Source organism: Aythya ferina, assembly GCF_964211825.1.
Source record: "Aythya ferina genome assembly, chromosome: 18".
Classification (NCBI taxonomy): domain Eukaryota; kingdom Metazoa; phylum Chordata; class Aves; order Anseriformes; family Anatidae; genus Aythya; species Aythya ferina.
This window is the reverse complement of record NC_140317.1, coordinates 5,953,472-5,973,824: the sequence shown is the minus strand read 5'-3', so window position 1 is coordinate 5,973,824 and position 20,353 is coordinate 5,953,472. Positions and strand designations below refer to the sequence as shown.

At 39.3% G+C, this 20,353-nt stretch overlaps 1 protein-coding gene across 1 annotated transcript in view; it reads left to right on the top strand.

Moving 5' to 3' along the window:
* OGFOD3 (2-oxoglutarate and iron dependent oxygenase domain containing 3) overlaps positions 1-20,353 on the top strand; it is a gene marked incomplete at its 5' end in the record, with an annotated part of 43,222 nt that overhangs the window by 20,204 nt on the left and 2,665 nt on the right. Inside the window, 2 exons of the mRNA XM_084492591.1 lie at positions 1,285-1,438; positions 6,701-6,824. Coding sequence (XP_084348717.1) covers positions 1,285-1,438; positions 6,701-6,824 — 278 coding nt within the window. The remainder of the gene's footprint in view (positions 1-1,284; positions 1,439-6,700; positions 6,825-20,353) is intronic.

Genomic DNA, 20,353 nt, shown 5'->3' with positions numbered 1-20,353 from the left:
GTGCGGAAGTTCAGTACAACCCAGTAGAGAAATGTCTGACACAGAAAAGATGAAAAACTAGTAATGTAGTTCCATAAAAACTTCAGAAAAGTGTTCATCCTGAGTATCTTGTTCTTGTGTGCTTCCTTTGAAGCGCGTGGGAAGGAAGAAAAGGAAGACTAATACAACAACTAAGAATGTGGTAAATTGGGAGAAAACAGTCCATTAAGACTTTATGGAACACAGAGGATTAGATTTTAAAAGAAAACATTTTCATTTTATCTCACTGTGTTATTGCATTCTTGTTGTTGTTGTTTTAATTTCCTGCAAGTTAAATACTGGCTGTGTGTGTTTGCTGGTGGGATTTGCCAGAGATCTTCCCAATGAGTCACAAATCTCTTGTCTTTAAAAGCATTGACTGAACTAAAGCCGACACAGTTTGATGGTCCTGTTCTAGATCTGTATGCGGTTTTTCTGTCCTGAAAGAGAACATAGGATGCTGCTATATAAGCAGTTCTATGCAGTGAAGTGTGTGTGATTATTAGTCTTCTATTTTTATGATCTTAAAAACAACAACAAAAAAATCTAGCCAAACAAAAACCCGTTCTTTTCCCTGTGCTTCCTGAGAGAAACAGAGGAACAGCAAAGGTAGAGAGACCTTGGTTGAAACTTTCAGAATAATTGGGAAAAACATCTTGGTATTAATTTTTAATCAAAATCTGGTTATGATATCAATGCATATGTTGGCCTAGAACCCTGAATTCATGGGCCTGAGAGACTTCATCTGTTAGTTTAAAGCTATCTTAAAAGTAGTTGAAGGTTCTTCCCAAGAGGCAGCCCTTTATGAACACACATTTCCAGTCATCTGCTTTGGATTAAAAATATGTATGTAAAATAACTTAATCTCTTTAATTTTTCACTAGTTAATAAACACTGTGATACAATTGCACAGGAAAACACACTGGTTACGCAAAGAAATTTCAAAATCTAGACCACCAGATTCAAACAGTTCCTTTTTCTTAAGATTTTGAAAATGATGATAAAAAGAGGACAAAACAACAAAAAGTGCAGCAGATTTTTTTTTCTTTGCTATAGTAGATCTCAGTTGTTTAAGGCAACATAAGAGGGGGGAAAGTATGGGTATATGTTTCCTTTGATTTACTCTCTGACGAGGAAGCTTAGCTCTGAGGAGGCAGTAACGGTGAATGAAGGAGGATGTAGAAGAATCAAGAGAGATGCATCACTGTTTAAATGGGGCCTCTATGCTGTTTCAACATTTAGTGTGCTGTGTTGTGTTCTTTGCAGTGATGTGAGACGGAGAATTCAAGAAAAGATTGCTCAGACATTCGGAATCAGCTCTTCTGCCATGTACCTGACTAAGCCAACGTTCTTCTCCAGAATTAACAGCACAGAAGCCAAGACAACGCACGATGAATACTGGCACCCCCACATCGACAAGGTAAGTGGGAGGCTGGGATGGGTTGCAAATGTTTCCAGTTATTAATAGATCACTTTAAAGTTATTTTGCATTAAACAATTAGTCAGGCATGTTTGAAAACTGGAGCTTGTAAAAATCCTTCAGGAGAGGAACCTAATGGAAAGAGAAGTGAATTTTAGAAGGATAGGCTAGGAGCATTCCTTTTTCTCTTATATTCTGTACCTTAGTTTTGTTCCTTAGGGCTGTTAGAATTAATAAATTTTATGAATGACTACTTAGAAATTGCTGTTTTGTCAAAAGCTGTTAAAACTGATCTGTACCTATGGAGTCTTCCAATGCCACCAAAGCTGTGTTTCCAACTGAAGTGTAGCTTTTTCAGCCAGACCTAGCAGGAACTGTTTCAAAGGTGCTAAATCAGATATTGTGACTTGATCTGTGTCTTTGGATAGATGCTCAGCATTTACATTTCAGTTAAGTATAAATGGAGTGTTTGTTTATTTTTTAGTGCACGTTCTGTGAGTATAGGTTCTTGATAGCTTTTCAAACTTTCAGAGAATCAAATTTCACTGCATAAAGCAGGAAACTTCAATAGCTCGTGGGTATCTTTTTTTGTCTCAAAAAGTGTATCTTAGAATTTAAGACTGATTTATTACTGTAATGTGTTTTTTGTCTGCACAAGTAGGTTTGCCAATGTTCTCATACTTTCTTTACTCTTCTCTACATGTGTTTTGCACTGGTAAATGAATAAGCTAGTTGGATAACCTTGCAATTAAGTGTTTCTACTTAAGTCTCTCCTGTACACATTATTTTGTCATTTAGAAGTAAATCTGTTTTCATGATGAGAATTTGTTTTCTTTGTGCAAGCTGCTTCTGTGTTATGGCATCCTGACAGTGCCTGTACGTGATGAACAGTGGGCTAGATGTTTTGTTGGTTTTATCCATCTGTTTGTCCACATTTTGTTTATCTGCTCCCTAAACAGCCTGCTAGGTAATTTACCAAGTGATTAGCTTTGGCTTTTTCTAATTTTCTAACACCCTCCACCCACCCTCCCCCAGTTTCAAAACAACAACAACAAAAAAATACCACCCACAAAATGTGGTCTCAAATCTGCTGTGCATTATCTAAACCCTAATAGTTTCTGTAGTGAACAATTGGGTAGTCTGATTTGACAGTGGTGAAGGATTATTGTCGCAGTTGGGACAGTTGCAAAACACCTTGTTCATGATCATGTAGAATTTGACCCCCCAAAATCACATACCTGCTCTAAAATGTGAAAATGTGGTATGCTAGATTTTTTAGATCAAGGTATTTTCTGGGGGAACTATAGTTTGGATTATACTGCGTGAGTTAAAACTGTGCACTGTCCTATTTATTATGTGTAGATTGAACACTTTTTCTTTGCTGTAACAGCTGACTTCCACAGGAAGCTCACTGCTAGGAAAGGTAAAGCATTCAGACTGCTGAAGTGTTTTTTGCCTGCACCTTGAACTTATCTTCTGTGTTTGAAATACATTTTAATGTTATTTTCATTTGTGCTCTTAAAAAGCATCCTTACAGTGAGGATTGCATGTGAACATGCCAATGCTGGGCCACTATCTGTGCTGTCCAGACATCATTATATGTTAAGCTGGAAGCCTTATGTGGGTCCCACTTGTGTGGATCAGTTCCTTTTATTTTGGAGGGAGGGGTAGGGAACTTTCCAGACCACAACTATGGTGAACAGTATTCCTGGGTACAGTAGTACAGTCTCTGTACAGTCTTATGTACACAGACCTAGAACAGATTTTTTGTAAGTGCTTCTTGAGCTCATGATGTGATGGTCCAATTCTCACTCTTTGATCTTCACACGGAGCAAATGCTGTCAGCAGTGCCAAGTGTTGAAGTGAGATGGACAAACCACCATGGGCTGGGATCATTCTCATGGAAACTGCCTCAGCTCAGTGGTTTGTCCCTTCTCTGGGATATGGGACTTCAGCTATTGCCAGATAATGTATATACATCTGTGGTTTAAATGATAGCAGTTTGCATATGGTAGTAGAAAACGGTTTGAACCGGGCTAATGGAGCCCTAAACAGGGTCTGACAGGGAGGCATCCTCGGTCCTGTTCACTTCATGTCCATCGTGAAAGTCCGTATTACATCATCTTGTGTCATTGCTTCTGGATATTGATCTTCTCTTCTGGTACATCATTCACTTGAAATAGTATCAGAGGATTAATTTGAATCCTTTCCTTGCTGCACAAACAAGCCTCGAATTTCTCTGTCTGAAGTACAATTGGAAGGGAGCTATCTGTAGATGCAGTGTTCCCTTATGTGTTTACTGATCATGGCTTCCAGAAAAAGTTACAGTATGTGTTGAATATATAGGTCTGCATATAATTTTAACCTACTGTAGATGTACATATATATTATATACTGTACATCTACATTGTATGTATATAAAATGTCCATCTATATTGTGTGTTTAGAAAAAGGTAAAAAATAATTATATAGAGCTGGTCAGGTTGTACAGCATTTAGATTCAAAGCTCTGCAGGAGACTGAACTCAAACAGGAAGATCAGTAGGTCAGAAAATATTTCAGGGAAGGCTAAATAGGATAGACCAGTTGCTTCCCAGTGTATCTTCAGTGCAGCCAGCCTGCCTGGTGTTTTAGTTTTTGCAGTTGAGAACACAAAACAAGTTTTGTTCATTTTCACTGCAGTTGAAAACAAGGAAAAAGTGCCCCTATTGATCTGCAGTAAGAATTACTGTACGAAGAAGTGCCGTAGTATTTCTGTGTGGCCTCCAGAACAATCATGAACACTAGATGTTTAAGAAAGATCGATAGAACTCAGGATGTTGAAACTTTTGCCAGTTTGTTGGATGCTTTTGTGTATTCCTGCATAATAATTAAACAGTGAGGATTGCTGCTAGAAGACCTCAGCTTTTTTTTTCTCCTCTTTGCAAAAGAAAGGTAAAATCAAGTCTTTGAAAAATGAATCTGACACATTTTTTTTTCAAAGCCTGATGCTGTTGGTTCAAAGATGCAGGCTCCTTGGAGCACTTGAGAACATCTTAAGTTTTCCCCTGAATAGCTGAGTATATTGCAATTACATTTCTCTATCTGAATATCTTTGGTTTGGAATATTTTAACTGCATAACGGAACAGCACAGTTCTATTATGTGTGTATGAGATTGAATTTTAGGGGGAAAAAAAATCCATTTGGTTTTTAGTTACATGGAAATAGAAACCCTTAAATCACCTAAATGAATCATTTAATCTTGCTGAATTTATAAGCAAGGTAGATTGAATAGTGTGTTGTCTTAAGATGTGGAATTTCGTCTTGGATGGAATTTGTTTGGAGCTGGATCTTTCAAACGCCAAATGCCTGATTTATAATGGAATTGCTGCTGCATACTCAACCCTGACAGCAGAATAGTCTTATAATGTTCTCTAAGAGAAGTAATGCGGGACTAGAAGAGTTCTGCAGTCTCAAGGGAAGGATCCTGTCATTCTTCACAGACTTGTCAGGCTCTGACACAGAATTGGCTTTGTTTTGTTTGCCTTGAATTTCTCCTATTGAAAAATCTATTCCAGGACTTCGGTGCAATTTTTCTTTAGTTTTTAGCTTAGACTTATTCATGCTCAGTTTATACCTACTTCGGTTTGCATGAACACTGGCTTTTACATTAAGAAGACTTTTTCCCCCCTCCTCTCCCTGTTCCACTTCCTCCTATCCCCATATAGGCAGTGTTCATATCCCTTTCCAGCCTTTCTTGCCTGAAGTAGAACAAGCTGAGCCTTAAGCTAACTGGAGATTCTAATCACCAAAGTGGTGAAGGTGATAGATAGCTTTGCAAAGCTGGTTGCAGGAGGAGGGCTGTAGACTGGCTGTTTTGAGGTACTGCTGTAGCATGTGCTCATTAATTCACATTTACTGCCTTTATATTGCTGATAAGGTTTGGGTAAATATAGGGACAAGGGTATCACCAAAACATTTCTCATTCTTTTGACTTGGACTGTGCAGTGCTGCGTATTGCTGGATTTGGATTTTGTTTTTAAGCTTGTGTGGTCAAAATAACAAAATGAGTAAGAATTAAAATGTCTTCCTATCCCATCTGTTGCTATGTTCTCTTACAGAATAATGTGTACAACTGTGTTGAGCCAAAATTCAACTGGCACTAATGAATGTAACTTTAAAAAAATAAAAATTTAGAGAACTTCTGTGTTTGGAAGTAGCACTTACCTCTAACAGTCACCAGGTCAGACAAAACACTCTGCTAATGTTGTATATTTATGCACTACTTCTGTGCTGCACATTTTGCTGTTTGACAGTGTAAAGCAGAACTTCACTGAGTTGTGATATACTGTAAAGAAATTGGAGAGTATAGCCATTGATTCCTAAGTATGTTTTTGATTGTAGGTGACCTAGATATGAAAAGGAAATATTTTCAGCTCAGTGTTAAGTACTTAAAGCTCAGAGAGAAGCTATTCAATATATACCATTTCTTTTCTTCATCTTCAACTTTCATATTGAGGCAAATAAATAATGCTTTAACAGGAACAAAAATCAGTCTGTTATACTTAAAAATGTGATGTTTGTTCTGTAGGCTGAGAGGAAGCATAGACTTTGAAAGCCATGTGTGAAGGTTTTAAAAACAAAACAAAACAAAAAAACAAAACCTAAAACCTGTATGGAAAGGAGCAGATTTTCCTCCAGTGAAGGTGTATTTATCGGGAAGGTCTGATTCACTGTTACCATGAAGTTTCTGCTTGATAGCTGGTGAAGGAGAGAGTAAAAGGTGAGGTTTCCAGAAACCTCAAACTGTGATTAGTTAAGAGATATGGTTAATTAAACAGACTGGTTTTGGTTCTTATCAGCATTATGGGGAAATTTGATTTTGAAATAATATAAATAAATCTGAGCATTTCCATATATTTGATTTGATGCAAAGGTGTAACTTCTGACACCGTCTTTTTTGCCAGCTGTTCAGTAGAGGTAGGATGACAAAGATCAATAAAACCATTTCTTTAGTTTTGCAAACTGTAATAATAGAAACAATACAGGTAAAATACTAGTCATGTGTAAAATATGTATGTAGTCTGGGTATAAACAGTATAGACTAATAAACATGGATAATTGCTATGGCAATGTTCTCGTTCTTCTAGTGACCCTTTTATTAAATACGTGACAACTGGAAAATTAGAAAGCCAATCAGTTCTATCTGCGTAATTACTTATATTCTGCAAAGATGAGAGCAGAATGTTGTAAAGTTTTAGTAATTGTTGACTTTACTCCTAGGTGACTTACGGCTCTTTTGACTATACTTCACTGCTGTATCTGTCTGACTATGCTGAAGATTTTGGTGGTGGACGGTTTGTGTTTATGGATGAAGGTTCCAACAAGACGATAGAGCCCCGAGCAGGTAAGAGTCTTTTTTGCGTGCATGAAGCAGGCCCAATTGTGCCCATTATTATCTGGGTGGGCTGGCTGATACAGTGGGACTTGGTATTTTACATATTTCTATATTACATATTTTACACCTTCTGGCCAGAAGTTTCTTTTCTGTTCATGGTGGGGCTCAGTATCCTGTAACTGCTGTGGGGTAGGTGTGAAGGTGATGGAGAACCACTGTGCTGCTGATGTGCAGAACCATGGTGAACTGTGGTAATTTGGTTATGAGTCTGTATACACTTTTAGTAAATTTGATGAAGATAAGAATTCTGCTGGCTGTCAGAAAGGCTGACCTTTTTGAAAAGAAAAAAAAAAATCCTTAAGGATGGCTTAAGATTTTTCTGAAAAGTGGATTATTTGAAACTTGAATTACTTTGGGCAGTATGCTTAGGAAGAAAGTGCTCAGGCTCAACTCATCTATCTGTCAGGTAAGTAGGGAGCTTACAGCACTGTACCTCAACCTTTTATAATGCAAGACCAATCACATTTTTTGCAGGGAATATCAAGGACAGCTTCATATCCCTATAGACTTTTTTTTTTGTTGTTTTAAAGAGAAAAAAGGTGGAAATGTTCTTATTTAAAGACAGCATCAGTAATTGTCTGCTGACAGACATTACCCCAGCCTGAACTGGTTTCTTACTGTGGTGGCCTGCAAGTGGGTTGTGTGGTGTTTTTTTTGTTTTGCTTGTATGTCTTACAAATCATAGCGATCTACTTGCCAGCTGTAACAAAAGCTTAGATAAACTCTAAGATTATCTGTGTTCTGGGTCTGATATCAAAAATTGTATGTTTGATTATTTTAGCTTTTGTGGTTGAAAATATATGCTGAACTGAAAGTATTGTCATTTGCAAAATGCTGCCACCAGTATTTTGAAAGGCAGTAAATTAAACTAGGTCATTTCCAGATGCAATTCTAAAATGAACATGTTGGTATTAGAGCTGTAAAATAAGAACTGAATTCTGGATAACTGAGAGGGCAGCTGTCTCCTTGCACAGCTCTGGGGCAATCAGTCTGATGGCTGTATGCAGCATTCCCCTGACTTGATTTCAAAGTCGGCAGCTGTGAAATTGCTTCAATTCAGCCCCATCCATTTAATTTTCAGGCTGTGCTGCAAGGTGTTTGCTCTTTGTCATTCCTGGGGAAGAATGGGGAGCAGATGAGGCGGAAGTACAGAGAGGAAGGATTTTTAACAGCACCTGATTCTGGCCATTCCCTCTCACAGTTCTTTTTATTAACAGGATCTGTGAAATGCAACTGGTTAAACACAACTGCTAAAATAAAACAGTGCAAAGCTTGTGAAGAACAGCCTTTTTGGGAGATGAAATGTGCTATGTATGCACAACAGAAAATGAAGTTCAGTGCCAGTTACACCTTTCTTCCACACTCCTCTGTCCAAATGCAGTTTCCAGGGGTCCCTTGATAGTGTCACTACCCATTGTGCTATCTAAATAATTACTGAAATCTTGAGAGAAGCGGAGAAAATGTTTACAGGTAGAGCATCATGTGAAGGCAATTCTACTTCATTTTCCTCTTGCTGATAAAAATGCCACTTGTGAGAGAATGAAAACAAGGGAATGACCCCAGGGTGTTTTCTGTTGCTGGTACAAGTTGATCTATTTTTCATGTTCAGAGTGTTCCTTTGCAGTGCTTTATTTTCCTTTTTTCCCCCTTTTTTTTGTTTTTGTTTTATGCTTCTTTTGATCCTTTGCTTTTCTTATCAGTCCAACTTTTTAAACCATGTGTCAATAAGCTTTTATGCTTCTCATTTACGATGATTCAGGCTTTAGAGTTGACTGTCATGATCACTGGTTTAGTTCCAGTGCCTGGCAGCCAGTTTACCTTCTCCATAACAGTACTGAAATTTAAAGTCTAAGATCTGGCATTTCTTATTGTTTCAGAATTACACTGTATTTTGGGAATCTGGTGCTATGAGCAAAAATGAGCACATTCCTTTTTGTGCAGGCAGTAATTTATTAAAGAGTCAGATTTTACAATGGGAAACAGAATGACATTGTTACTGATGCAGCAGAGCAGGAAGGCAGTCATCTGAAATACAAAAAGTATAATCATAAAAACAAAACAAAACAAAAACATTGTGAATTTCCCTGTTTTTTGGGACTGCTACCCGGGCAAATTTTTTTTCTGCTGTTTCAATGCTTTCAGTCTTAGCCCAGTCAGATTGGGACAGGGAAAACTTACATAAACAGAAGTGGAGCCTAATTTTAAAACATTTATCCCTTTTCTGAGTATACCACTTGTAAATTGTGTAAGAAGTCCCTAAGTCCTGTTTGCACATATTCAAATGAGTGAGGGTGTTCTTAAGACTATCATTTGTACCATGGTCTGTAATATTGGTTTGTTTAATAATTAACACATCTATCTCTAAGAGGGAATTAAATTCATTACTCTGGATGCTCTCAAGACTTTTTTTTTCCTTTTAATGGACATGAACAATTCACCACTGTCATGCCAATTCATGTGTACAGAGCCTTGGCTAATATTTAAACAAATTTAGAGTTAGGGGACGCATCTCTGAAGCTTATCTGGGCACAAGGGAAGTGTGTGTGTCTTGCCTTAAGTTGGGGCCTCTGTCTGCTGCAAGAAACTCCCTGTACCAAGAATAAGAATCCTCCTTTCCAAATAAAATACTACTTTGAAAGGAAACGTTTTTTTGGATAAAGAAACATTTCTGAAGTTGTATCTATTGCTTTTAAATGCCTTTGTTAATCCTGTTTCCAAAAATGAATTGGCAAAATGGCAATGCATTGTCACTTTATTTTCATCCTTTGCACCAGGGTTAGCTCTCCTCAAAAGAAGAAAATAAATTTGCACATAGAAAATAAGGAGGCGATTGGTAACAACCAGCATGGCTTCACTAAGGGCAGGTTGTGCCTGACAAATCTGGTGGCCTTCTACAATGGGTTTACAGCATTGGTGGACAGGGGAAGAGCAGCTGACATCCTCTACCTGGGCATTTCATGTATGCCCCCATCGTATCCTTGTCTCTAAATTGAAGAGACATGGATTTGAGGGGTGAACAACTTGGTGGGTAAGGAATTGGCAGGATGGTCGCACTCAGAATTGCTGTCAATAGCTCAATGTCCAGGTGGAGGTCAGTGACCAGTGGTGTTCCTCAGGGGTCGGTATTGGGACCGGTGCTGTTTGACATCTTCGTTAGTGACATGGACAGTGAGATCGAGTGTACCCTCAGCAAGTTTGCTGATGACACTGAGCTGTGTGATGCGGTCAATATGCAGAAGGGCTGCCATGTGGAGGGACCTCAACAGGCCTGAGAGGTGGGCTTGTGCAAACCTTATGAGGTTTAACAAGGGCAAGTGCAAGGTTATGCACCTGGATTGGGGCAATGCCAAGCACAAATACAGGCTGGGTAGTGAATGGATCAAGAGCAGCCCCAGTGAGAAGGACCTGGGGGTGTTGGTTGACAAGAAGCTCCACATGAGCTGGCCACGTGCACTTGCAGCCCAGAAAGCCAGCTGTACCCTGGGCTGCAGCAAAAGAAGTGTGGGTAGAAGGGTGAGGGAGGGGATTGTCCCCCTCTGCTCTGCTCTTGTGAGACCCTACCTGGAGCCCTGCATTCAGCTCTGGGGCCTGCAGCATCAGAAGGATGTGGAAGTATTAAAATGAGTCCAGAGGAGGGCCATGAGGATGACCAAGGGGCTGAAACACCTCTGCTATGAAGCCAGGCAGAGGGAGTTGGGGTTCTTCAGCCTGGAGAGGAGAAGGCTCTGGGGGGACCTTACAGCAGCCTGCCAGTGCCTGAAGGGGGCTGCAGGAAAGCTGGGCAGGAACTCTTGTTGGGGAGTGTAGTGATAGGACAAGGGGGAATGGCTTTACACTAAAAGAGGGTAGGATTAGATTAGATATATGGAAGAAGTTTTTTACTCAGAGGATGGTGAGGCATTGGCACAGGTTGCCCAGAGAAACCATGGCTGCCCCATCCCTGGAGGTGTTTAAGGCCAGGCTGGATGGGGCTTTGGGCAACCTGGGCTGGTGGGAGGGGTCCCTGCCCATGGCAGGGGGTTGGAATTAGATGAGCTTTAAGGTCCCTTCCAACCCAACCCATTCCATGATTCTATGCAATAGAGCAACTGTTAGAATGAGGTTCTTCAAAACCAAGGCCTTGGCCCTTTCATCATTAACTTTCTTTGTCTGGCCTGCGATTTGTTGCAGGAAGCTTCAACAGATACAGTTAGATTAAGTATAAATGACAGACAATAAAGCATTCCCTTTTTTAATGTTAAAATCAGTATACTTTATGCTGCTATTAAGTTTGCCAGTGTAAAACATTTAAAATTTCATTATTTTGGAGAGCCTTGTGTGAATCTGGGTATTGGCAATATTACAGAGAGGTCACAGGCTTCATTTTATAAGTGTAGATGAAACCCTGCAGCTGGAATGAAATATCTGTACTAGTTGTGTGTTCTGTATTTGCATGTACACTTCTTGTCTTTAAGGTCAGCTTTGTTGAGCTTACTTTCAACTCACAAAGGAGTTTGTTCTTTATACAAGTTGTTTTTTATGTAAGGGCAGATAAAAAGGTCATAATCACTGGAAGAAAATAATCCATGATGGAAAATGAATTATGTGCATTGGCTCGTGTGAAATGTTACTTCTCTGTTTCATTTGTGAATATCAAACTTAGCATATTTTTGTAGTTGCCAGAGCAAAGTGTCTTTCTGCAAGTGCAAAAGTATTTGAGATGAAGGTATGAGCCATTTGGGAAACTGTGAGGTTGGATTATTCTTCATTTAGAATGGAAAGAAGTGTAAATTCAAAGCCTGATTGTTCAGTTTTTCTGTTTAATCTTTATTTTATCGTGCTCTTTCAAAAAAAAAAACACAACCCACATCATCAGTTTGGAGGAATTCACTACTAAAGGCTGTGGGAATGCTGTATATTGACAGTTCAATGACATAGTAAAAAAAAAAAAAAAAAAAAATTAAAAAAAATTATATATATATTCCAGATTTGGAGGTCGCACAACGATATAACATGGTTTTTACACCTTGTGTTAAAAGCATTTCTTCAGTAATTATTTAGTAATCCATTTTGTGTTATGGAACAGCTGATTTTTCACTGAGTGTGGGTACTCCTTCTCCACATTTAACCTGGTTAATGCTGATTTAATCTAGATGAAGGTGATCTTCTAGCATTCCTAGCTTTAGTTTTGCTCCAATCAGCAAAACTGGATCACATCTTGATGACAAATCAATAATAGCTGAAAGCTGATTGATTTAAAAACAAAGCAAAAATGCCCCACAAATAGTTGTCAGTCCTAGAGAAGGTAAATGGAGCAGGCATTAGCAGCTGCAGTAATATCCAGCTACGCAAAGCTCCTGGGTTAAAGGAGAGGTGGCACTTTATTGATTTGCAGTACCAATCATGAATTGCACTTGGGATGGGTAAGACAATTACACAGAAATGGTAGAAAAAGGAGGAGCTGTTGCAGCTGTGACAACAATCTGTTGAAATAGGCACATACAGGAGCTGAAGAGCTCCTTGTTTCTATGTGGAGCTCAGAAGACTTTCTTTTGCTTTCTGTTCTGTTTCCTATAGAAGGTTAACTTTCTTCCAGACTCTGGTTTTGTGTTCCAGTCATACTTAGTGACAGGTTTCTGATGTCATTAAAATAAATAGTCTTTTAATTGGGCACATAAAGCAGCAGTACTTGGGAGGCTCAGATCAGACCTGCGCTTCCCATGCTGCATATGACTTATCCTCAATTAGATGTTGTGCTTAGTATGAAGCATCTGTATTACTGAGGATAGTAATGGTTGTTTTAATTGGGCAATTGAAAGGATTGAGGTGTGTAAGGAGGTTGGGGGGTGCTAACCTGATGTGTTAGTGCATTACAGGGCATTGCAGAGCATTGCAACTGTGGTGAATTGACCTCTGAGGCTTTCTCCTGGTATAAAACAGTTATTAATGAGCACATGCAGTATGCATCTTGTTTGCTTGTCATTCCTTAATGCATTTCTACAGGACTTCGGTTTTCATAATGCACACGCAGGCTGATATTTTAGAAACTTGATTGGATGCTGCTGAACAAATATGCAGCAAAGTTGACGGTATAAAGAAGAGGAAAATCAACCAGTTACTTGATGAAATTTGGGTAATGTAACAGGTGAAGTAAAATAAAATGCAAAACGAACTCTTTCAGATGCGTTATGCTGTATAGATCAGTAACGATGTTTCCATTCTTGGTTCCTGCGCTTTCTGAGTTTTAATATCACAAGCAGTGGGTGCATTGGAACAGGCTGCCCAGGGAAATAGTGGAATCACCATCCCTGGAGGTGTTTAAGTAAAGGATAGGTGTGGTACACGGTTTATTGGGTGATACTGGTGGCAGGTGGATGATGGGACTGGATGATCTTAGAGGTCTTTTCCAGCCTTAATGATTCTGTGATTCTGTCATGAACTCCTTTTTGTTTGAAGTGCATTTCTTGAAATGAGTAGCAGAAGTTACCTTTGTGTTTGTGCTTCAGTGATTCTGAACATAAGTTTGAAGTCCATTTCTATTAGGTCTAAAATCCAGAACTTGGGCATCTATGTGATTTGACTACAGCTCTACTAAAAATGGTATGTTTAGCAAGGTCAAGAAAAGGAAAATAGATGACCCAGTGGTATTTCATGTGACACAAAGTGCAACACTTTGTCCTTACAGGCTCCTTGTGCTGAGAACTTTCTGTAGGAGTCCAACAGAAGCAGCTCTGAGAGTCATGGTTGGGTGAGGCTGAATACTAAAGGGGGAAACTGGGAGGCAGAGCAGAGGTGATAACCCTGTCCTTCTCCTTTATCTGTAGGGAGAAGAGAAGGAGCCAAAAGGCCTGGGTAACACTAAGGGTGAAGAGGCGAGAGCAGGGTTATGTAGTTCTGATTTCCAAATACGTCACTGGATTGTCACACTTTCAGACAAAATGTACAGAGCAGAAACTCCTGTTGCTTTGAGCAACCAACTGTGCTGGTGGAATAGAAGCAGGCAGGAATTCTGTTGAAATCTAAAAATGTTTATGTCTTTTTATTTTCATAGGAAATTATTTTTAGTGGGGAGTAACTTTGTTCATTTATTTTCTTTAAAAAGTGTAATTTGGAACTTTTCAGCACAGGTGATTATGAATTTAAAGTAGAATCAAGTACTTATAAAAGTATTAATAATACTTCAGCAAATTATAAGCCAGCTATAAAAAGTTCTCCCTGATAATCATTGATTTTATTCATAACAGCAAGTAATTTCTCTACCAAAAAAATCTGGGGCGACTTTGCATCTAGGCTTCATTAGATGCCCACTGTGTTTTAGTTTCTTTTTAGGACCTACTCACCTTTACACTTCTGTGCTTGGCATGCTTTTCACCTGTGTATGTGGGGAACTTGTTTAGGGAAGCTGGTGCACTCTCTTCTGCTGTAAAGGTTGGCACAACATCCAGACTCAAGTCTTCAAAACAGTAGATATAAACCAAGTTTATATCTGGGATGAAATCCAGATCAGCAGCGTAGTGGTGTGCAGGTAGGTAGGATGCACACAGCAGCTGCTCTTTTACCCAGCTGGCAGCTTTCAGCACTGCCTTCAAAAAGGTTTCCCAAATTTAACACACAAGAGACAGCATTACTGGATGGTGCTGCTGTCACCTGAGGAAGGTACCTGGCACACTTTGGACTGGGAAAACCGTGGAACCAGAGCTGTGACAGAAGTGTAACCTGTCCCATTCATCTCAAGTCAGATCATGCTCAGGTGCTGTCATTCCTCTTTACTTTCATAAGGCTTAGGTAAAGACTTGCTTAAAGCTTTCCCCTTTCAACGATATATTTATAATAATTGAATAAGTATATCCATTAAGTAAATTTTATTGTGATTACAATTTTTTTTTTTTTTTTTTTTTTTTTTTTTGCCTAGTGATAGCGTTTGAGGGGTGGGAGGAGAGGCTTTATATAAGGATGAATTAGCAGTGATTCCTGAACAGCTGACAAGGATGAGAAGACAATTGTGTGTGCAGTTTCCCAGACAGTGCTTCTGTCTTGGTGTCATTCAGCAGACTAAACACAATTTTCTTACTTTCTAGAGTAACACTCAGAGCTGGTAGAGCAGCCAGTCAAAGCTGTCAGCGCATAATATATAAGATGCTGAGTAGATCTGTAGTGCCAAATAAACTGTTCATGCTTCCCTTTCATCTGGCAGAGGAGTTGCCTCATTTCCAGCTGCTCTGGATGGTGGTTGGAGGTGAGAGCTTTTACATCCCCCAGCCCCGCTCTGTGCCAGGCAGCAGGCAGTGGCAGCCCCTGTCCATCCCTGATGTCCAGCCCCTGTTCAGGCAGACCACAGGAGAAGGGCGAGGGGACTTCGTGCTCCCTTAACTTGCTTGCATGATTAAGTGTGGGTCAAGACAGTCCAACACCTGTTTTGCAGTTTCTGCTTGATAAGCCAAGGAGTTTACAAGGAAATTTGGCAGTGAATTAAGCTAGAAGGGCCAAAATGGTGCTGCCAAGAAAGCAAAAGAGCCAGTCTCACGTGAAGGATGGGAGCACAAAGGGGGGTGGGAATCTGGTGGCAACACAAGGTAGGCTGCAGAAAGTGATTGCCAAAGTTGATATTAATGTGAATGGCCTCTGCCATGTAAAATCAGAATGATTTGATGGAGTGGACCTCTGCAGATCATCTGGTCACAGCTTTCTGCTCAACAGTTGATCACAGGAGACACAATGGTAGCAAAATGTATGTCTGAGACACATGGTCAGGAAGTTCCATATCTAAAAGTGTGCTGACTAACTTGTGCTGTTAATGCTGCATTTACACGTGCTGGTGGTATGACCCTGAGCAACCTGACACAACTCAGATATAACTTAGAAGTTGGCTCTGATATGAGAAAGGGATTTGACCAGATCTCCGTTCAAATTCTCATCTAAATTATGCAGTGAATGTAATTCTATATGCAGTGAATCTACAATAAGAGGCAAAACAATGTTGTATTGTGGGGTTGTTTTTTCTTTCTTCCTTATGAGCATTGTGCTATGTTAACATTTGCATGGTTCTCAGTCTTTTTATGTATTCTCTACTTTTTTTTTTTTATTATTTAGTCTTACACACCTTTTATTTTTTTTTTCTCTTGTCAGAATAAGAACAACAGGATACTCTATACTACTTGTAAAGCAAAAGAACGTGTGTTAATTGCAAAGTATTGTACTGGTGTTTACTAATTAATTTTTGCAGTAACACTGTTAGAATATGTCAATGTTTTCTTCGTTTTAGAGGCAAGGAAACAAATGAGAGGTTAAGCGGTTTGATCAAAGTCACAGTACAAGTCAAGGACATAGTTGTCAATTAAAATTGTTTTCTTTTTATATTCTGCTAGTCTATATTGCTTCCCAGTACTGACGTTAGGTAGAATATTGCAGGCAGTCTGCTTGTGGAAGTGCAACTGAATGTTAAAATTCAACAGGGATAAAATCTCCCGAGAGCAAGCCTTATAGGAATCTGAGATATTATAGCTGGAAGAGTAATTAAATGGGACATCATTGCTTTATAGCGAAATAGCTGTTGCTTTTGTTGCTTCTTAAGTATTTTTCATGAAAATAATTGTGTTACTTTATCACAATTACAGTCATGTACAGCTCAGTACTGGATCTTGTGACTGGCACTTGTATGCCTTCAGAAATAACAGTTCCTGTGGATCAGTGCAAAAATCACTTCTCAAAAAATCATGAGAACAAGGGGTTACCTCTAATATGATTAAGGTCTTGATCCTGTATTTTCTTTCCTGTTTTTCACATCACAAGCTTTTCTGAGCCTGACAGCATTTAAGAGCTTGACTTGTGTCAGTGACACTGAAGGCTAGGCTCAGTTTTGATGGATGCGGTGGTGCTGAGCTTGTTAGCAATTCCTCATCCTAGATCAGACTGGCATGTATAAGTGAATTGGCACGTGAGCTTTCTATGATAGCTTTTCTTTGATCCCCAATACAGTTTATTCTTTGCTTACTTTTGTAAATATTAAAAACTTGTGTGAATGTTTAAGGCTCACAGAAAAAGGGCTGAGAGGCAGCTGCACCTGGGGATGGAGCTAGCACAGAAGCAGAGCCGGAGCAGTGGCTGCGAATGGGAGGGGGAGCGACTGTGTCACGGTAACACTGTGCAGTCTGCAAGGAGCACAGCTCATCAGCTAAGCCTTTTAGTGTACCAACTCCATCTTGAAGCATAGAATCATAGAGGAAACATGGAAGGGAAGAGAAAACAGGCTGTAGATTCAGGTAATCTTAGATCTAGCTTGCTGTCAAATAGAGATCAAAGGCAAGGATTGATTGATTACTTCTGTTCCTATAGAGATCTGAGGGCTATGGGCAAGCTAATGATTTAGAAACAGGCTCCCTTTGCTATTCTGGTTACCACAAATCATTCTGATTCTTTGTCCTCTTTGTTTTTCTTTTATAGTAAGAAAGGTGAGAACAACTGCGTTTGTGTGGGAGAACTTCCTCTACTGCCTTGTTGCAGTAAGAAAGTTTGGCTCCTCTGCAGGAACTAGGCTAGGGCTCTACGTCCCGCTGCTATATAAGCTGATGGGAGTCTTGAAGGCATTTGGAAACAGCTGTAAAGGAGTTTTAAGTGTTTGGTGGTGGCCAGAAAAGAGGAAAGATCATTCAAAGAAGTGCCTTCAGAAATGTCAGTGTTCTTTTAATCTGATATGGGAATAGTATGTCTAAGTGTTAAAAGCACTAAATGCTCCGATGTGCTGCACTAATTGCCGTGGCATGCTGTGCCTGATTTATATCTCATTAAATGGAAAGTGGAGGTGTGAAGGAGATGGACCACAGGTGTGGGAGAGCAGCCCACAGTTCTTGTAACTCCTGGGTCTAAAACTCATCCCTGAGGCTGAGGTTAAAGCATCGTGAAACTAAACAGGTGATGGAGTTCTTGGCACCTTGCAGCGACTGGGGAAAATGTGAGTTAAATAATTCTGTTTGGGTTGAAATACTCTTGAATAATCTTGGTGGGAAAAAGAATTTCTTTGTTATCACCATGGGCATCACCCCTAACCGAAGGACACCTCCATTCCAATCTTTATCCTTCAGGACCTGGCTCAGAGACCAGTGTCTTTCTTAAAGCTTAGAACCAAGGACCTCAAAATGGGAGATGATCCCTCTCCTGTTTCTTCCATTCCCCAGGAGTTCATCCCTTAAGAACCAGCAATAACATGCTTCCTCTTTTTTGGTTAGGTAATATCATACTATAAAGCGGTGTTGAATAGTAGCCTGTGATCTCAAAAAAGCTTACATTTTAAAACCAAATGTTCATAAATCAACCCCAAATTTATGTGGCAGGAAGCAGTTGTCAAGATTTCATTACTGGAAGAGAAAAGCAAGTCGGAAAGAATCTGCAAGACAGTCAGAGGAGAGGAGACAAAAATGAAAAGACATATTTGAGGCCATTGTCAATTCAAATAACAAAAGAAAAGAACAAAGGAAGCAGGATTAGAATTTTTGCGCGCTTTACCCAGAGCTTTTGTCACTCAAAAACGTTTCACTGGGAAATTGCATGTGTGTACACACTTTTGGTTTGCAATGAGTAGTTGCATAGCTATTCTTCGGCATCTGTAATACAACACTGATCTTTTGTGAAGCTCAGCATTCACTCTAGCACTTACTCACAGTGTGGAGAGCTCAGCGGACCTGCCTTGTGTGTGCCTTTCTCTCTTTTCAAAATGAGAGTTCCTAGCATGGCTACAGCAATTGCGTCAGCATATAATGCTTTTTTAATATAAAGTTTGCACTTCAAGTGCTTTGAATACAGTCTCACAGCTAAAAACAGACCCACATCATGTATGGCCCTACTAACTTGCTGACGTGGTTCATGGTTTGGAATTTTCGGGCTTAAAATCTCAAACTCAAAATTGATTAAAAAACAATTGCTAGAACCGAGGACAGATTATAGCCTAGGATTAGGTACGTACTTTTCTAAGCAACTTGCTTAGTTCTGACCTGCTTTTTTTCTTGTAGTGATTTAACTTTTGAAGTGGTTTCAATATACTGTGTATTGAAGGAAAATTCTGAAGTGTCTAGGCTCAGTGTACTTGGAAGAGCAATAAATCATCTTGTTCTGTAACGGTGCACCTTTATCTTGTGTCTTTCTCCAGATATCTCTGAATAATGATGCTACTGTATATTCCTTGAAGATTTTATCAGGTGGGATGGGAATTAATGTTCCTTGCCCTTTCTGTGAACAGTTCTACTATTGAGAATAGTGTACTGTGGAGAGACTGTACTTTCATTTCAAAATTTTGCAATGGAAATGATTTTAAAAGAAATTCTTCTCAAGTGAGGAAAAAGTATCTTAAGAAATGGGCTGAAGGCTTGTTTGGTGACATGGAGACCCCCTCTGGCAGTTGTGGGACCAGATACATAAGGAGTTATAAAATACAATATATCTGAAGACATATTTATTAAAGAAGAAAATGAAAACATTCTGTATAGCCAAAGAATCCATTTTAACTGGCTTAAACAGTACACTGAAACTTGTCTAATTCTGAACTGCTAATATTTCTTATAAGAGATCAAACAAAAATGCTTGGAAATGAGTTTAAGGCAAAACTTTGGGTGAGTAGGTGAGGGACTTAATAATGAAGTAGTTGAATGGTATTCAAATATGATTTAAGAAAGTAAAAAAAAAAAAAAAAAAAAAAAGCACACGTTTTCAGGATAAAGGGACTTTGTATGAAATCCTCAAGGGTTCTGTTAACTGTAGCACTCAGAGGATATGAGAACCTTGCCTTCATTTAGTCTTTCATCCAGAAGAGCAGGACACCAAGGTGTGCATGAGCTTTGCATACAAATAAATTTATTTTTTACATATATTTATAGCTTTATCCATTATTGATGTGCAGCCAGTGGCACAGAAGATAATACACAACTTCATATTTCTGCTTGGCAGCTAGGAGTGATTCCTAGGAAAGATTAAATGTGAACTGCAACTGAATGTGGAAGGGACTCAGAGGCTGCCCAAGCTCCATGAGGCCAGTCTAGATTTGTTCAAATTTCTCGTGTGCTGCTGAAGAATATGCAAGCAAGATAACTTCTGGATCTTTAGTTAGAAGGGAACACTAGCTGTGTAGCTTGTGCCTGTTTCTGCAGTGTATTGTACAAAGGTTGGAATAGTTTGTCTTGTTATTGTGCAGAAATTAAGTGGGCATTTAAGTGTTTTGTTTGGCCTGGTGGTCCCAGGCAGTCAGATTGTCTGTATGAGTTCCTCGAGATAAGCTTTTAACAGACTCTAATCTGTATTGGGATAAAACTGCTGTGCATATGAGTACTATTGGCTTTTCAGGAAATTTGAGTCCTACGGAGTTGCTTCAGTTCCAAGTTACTCGCTAAACATTAAACTGCTATGTTCTCAAAACAGTTAAATAATGTGGAAGTGTAGAGTGCCCCAATCTGCTGTTTGGTTAAGTGGGACACTAGTACACCTCTGTTGGCATCCCTAAAATAACTGGCTTTCAC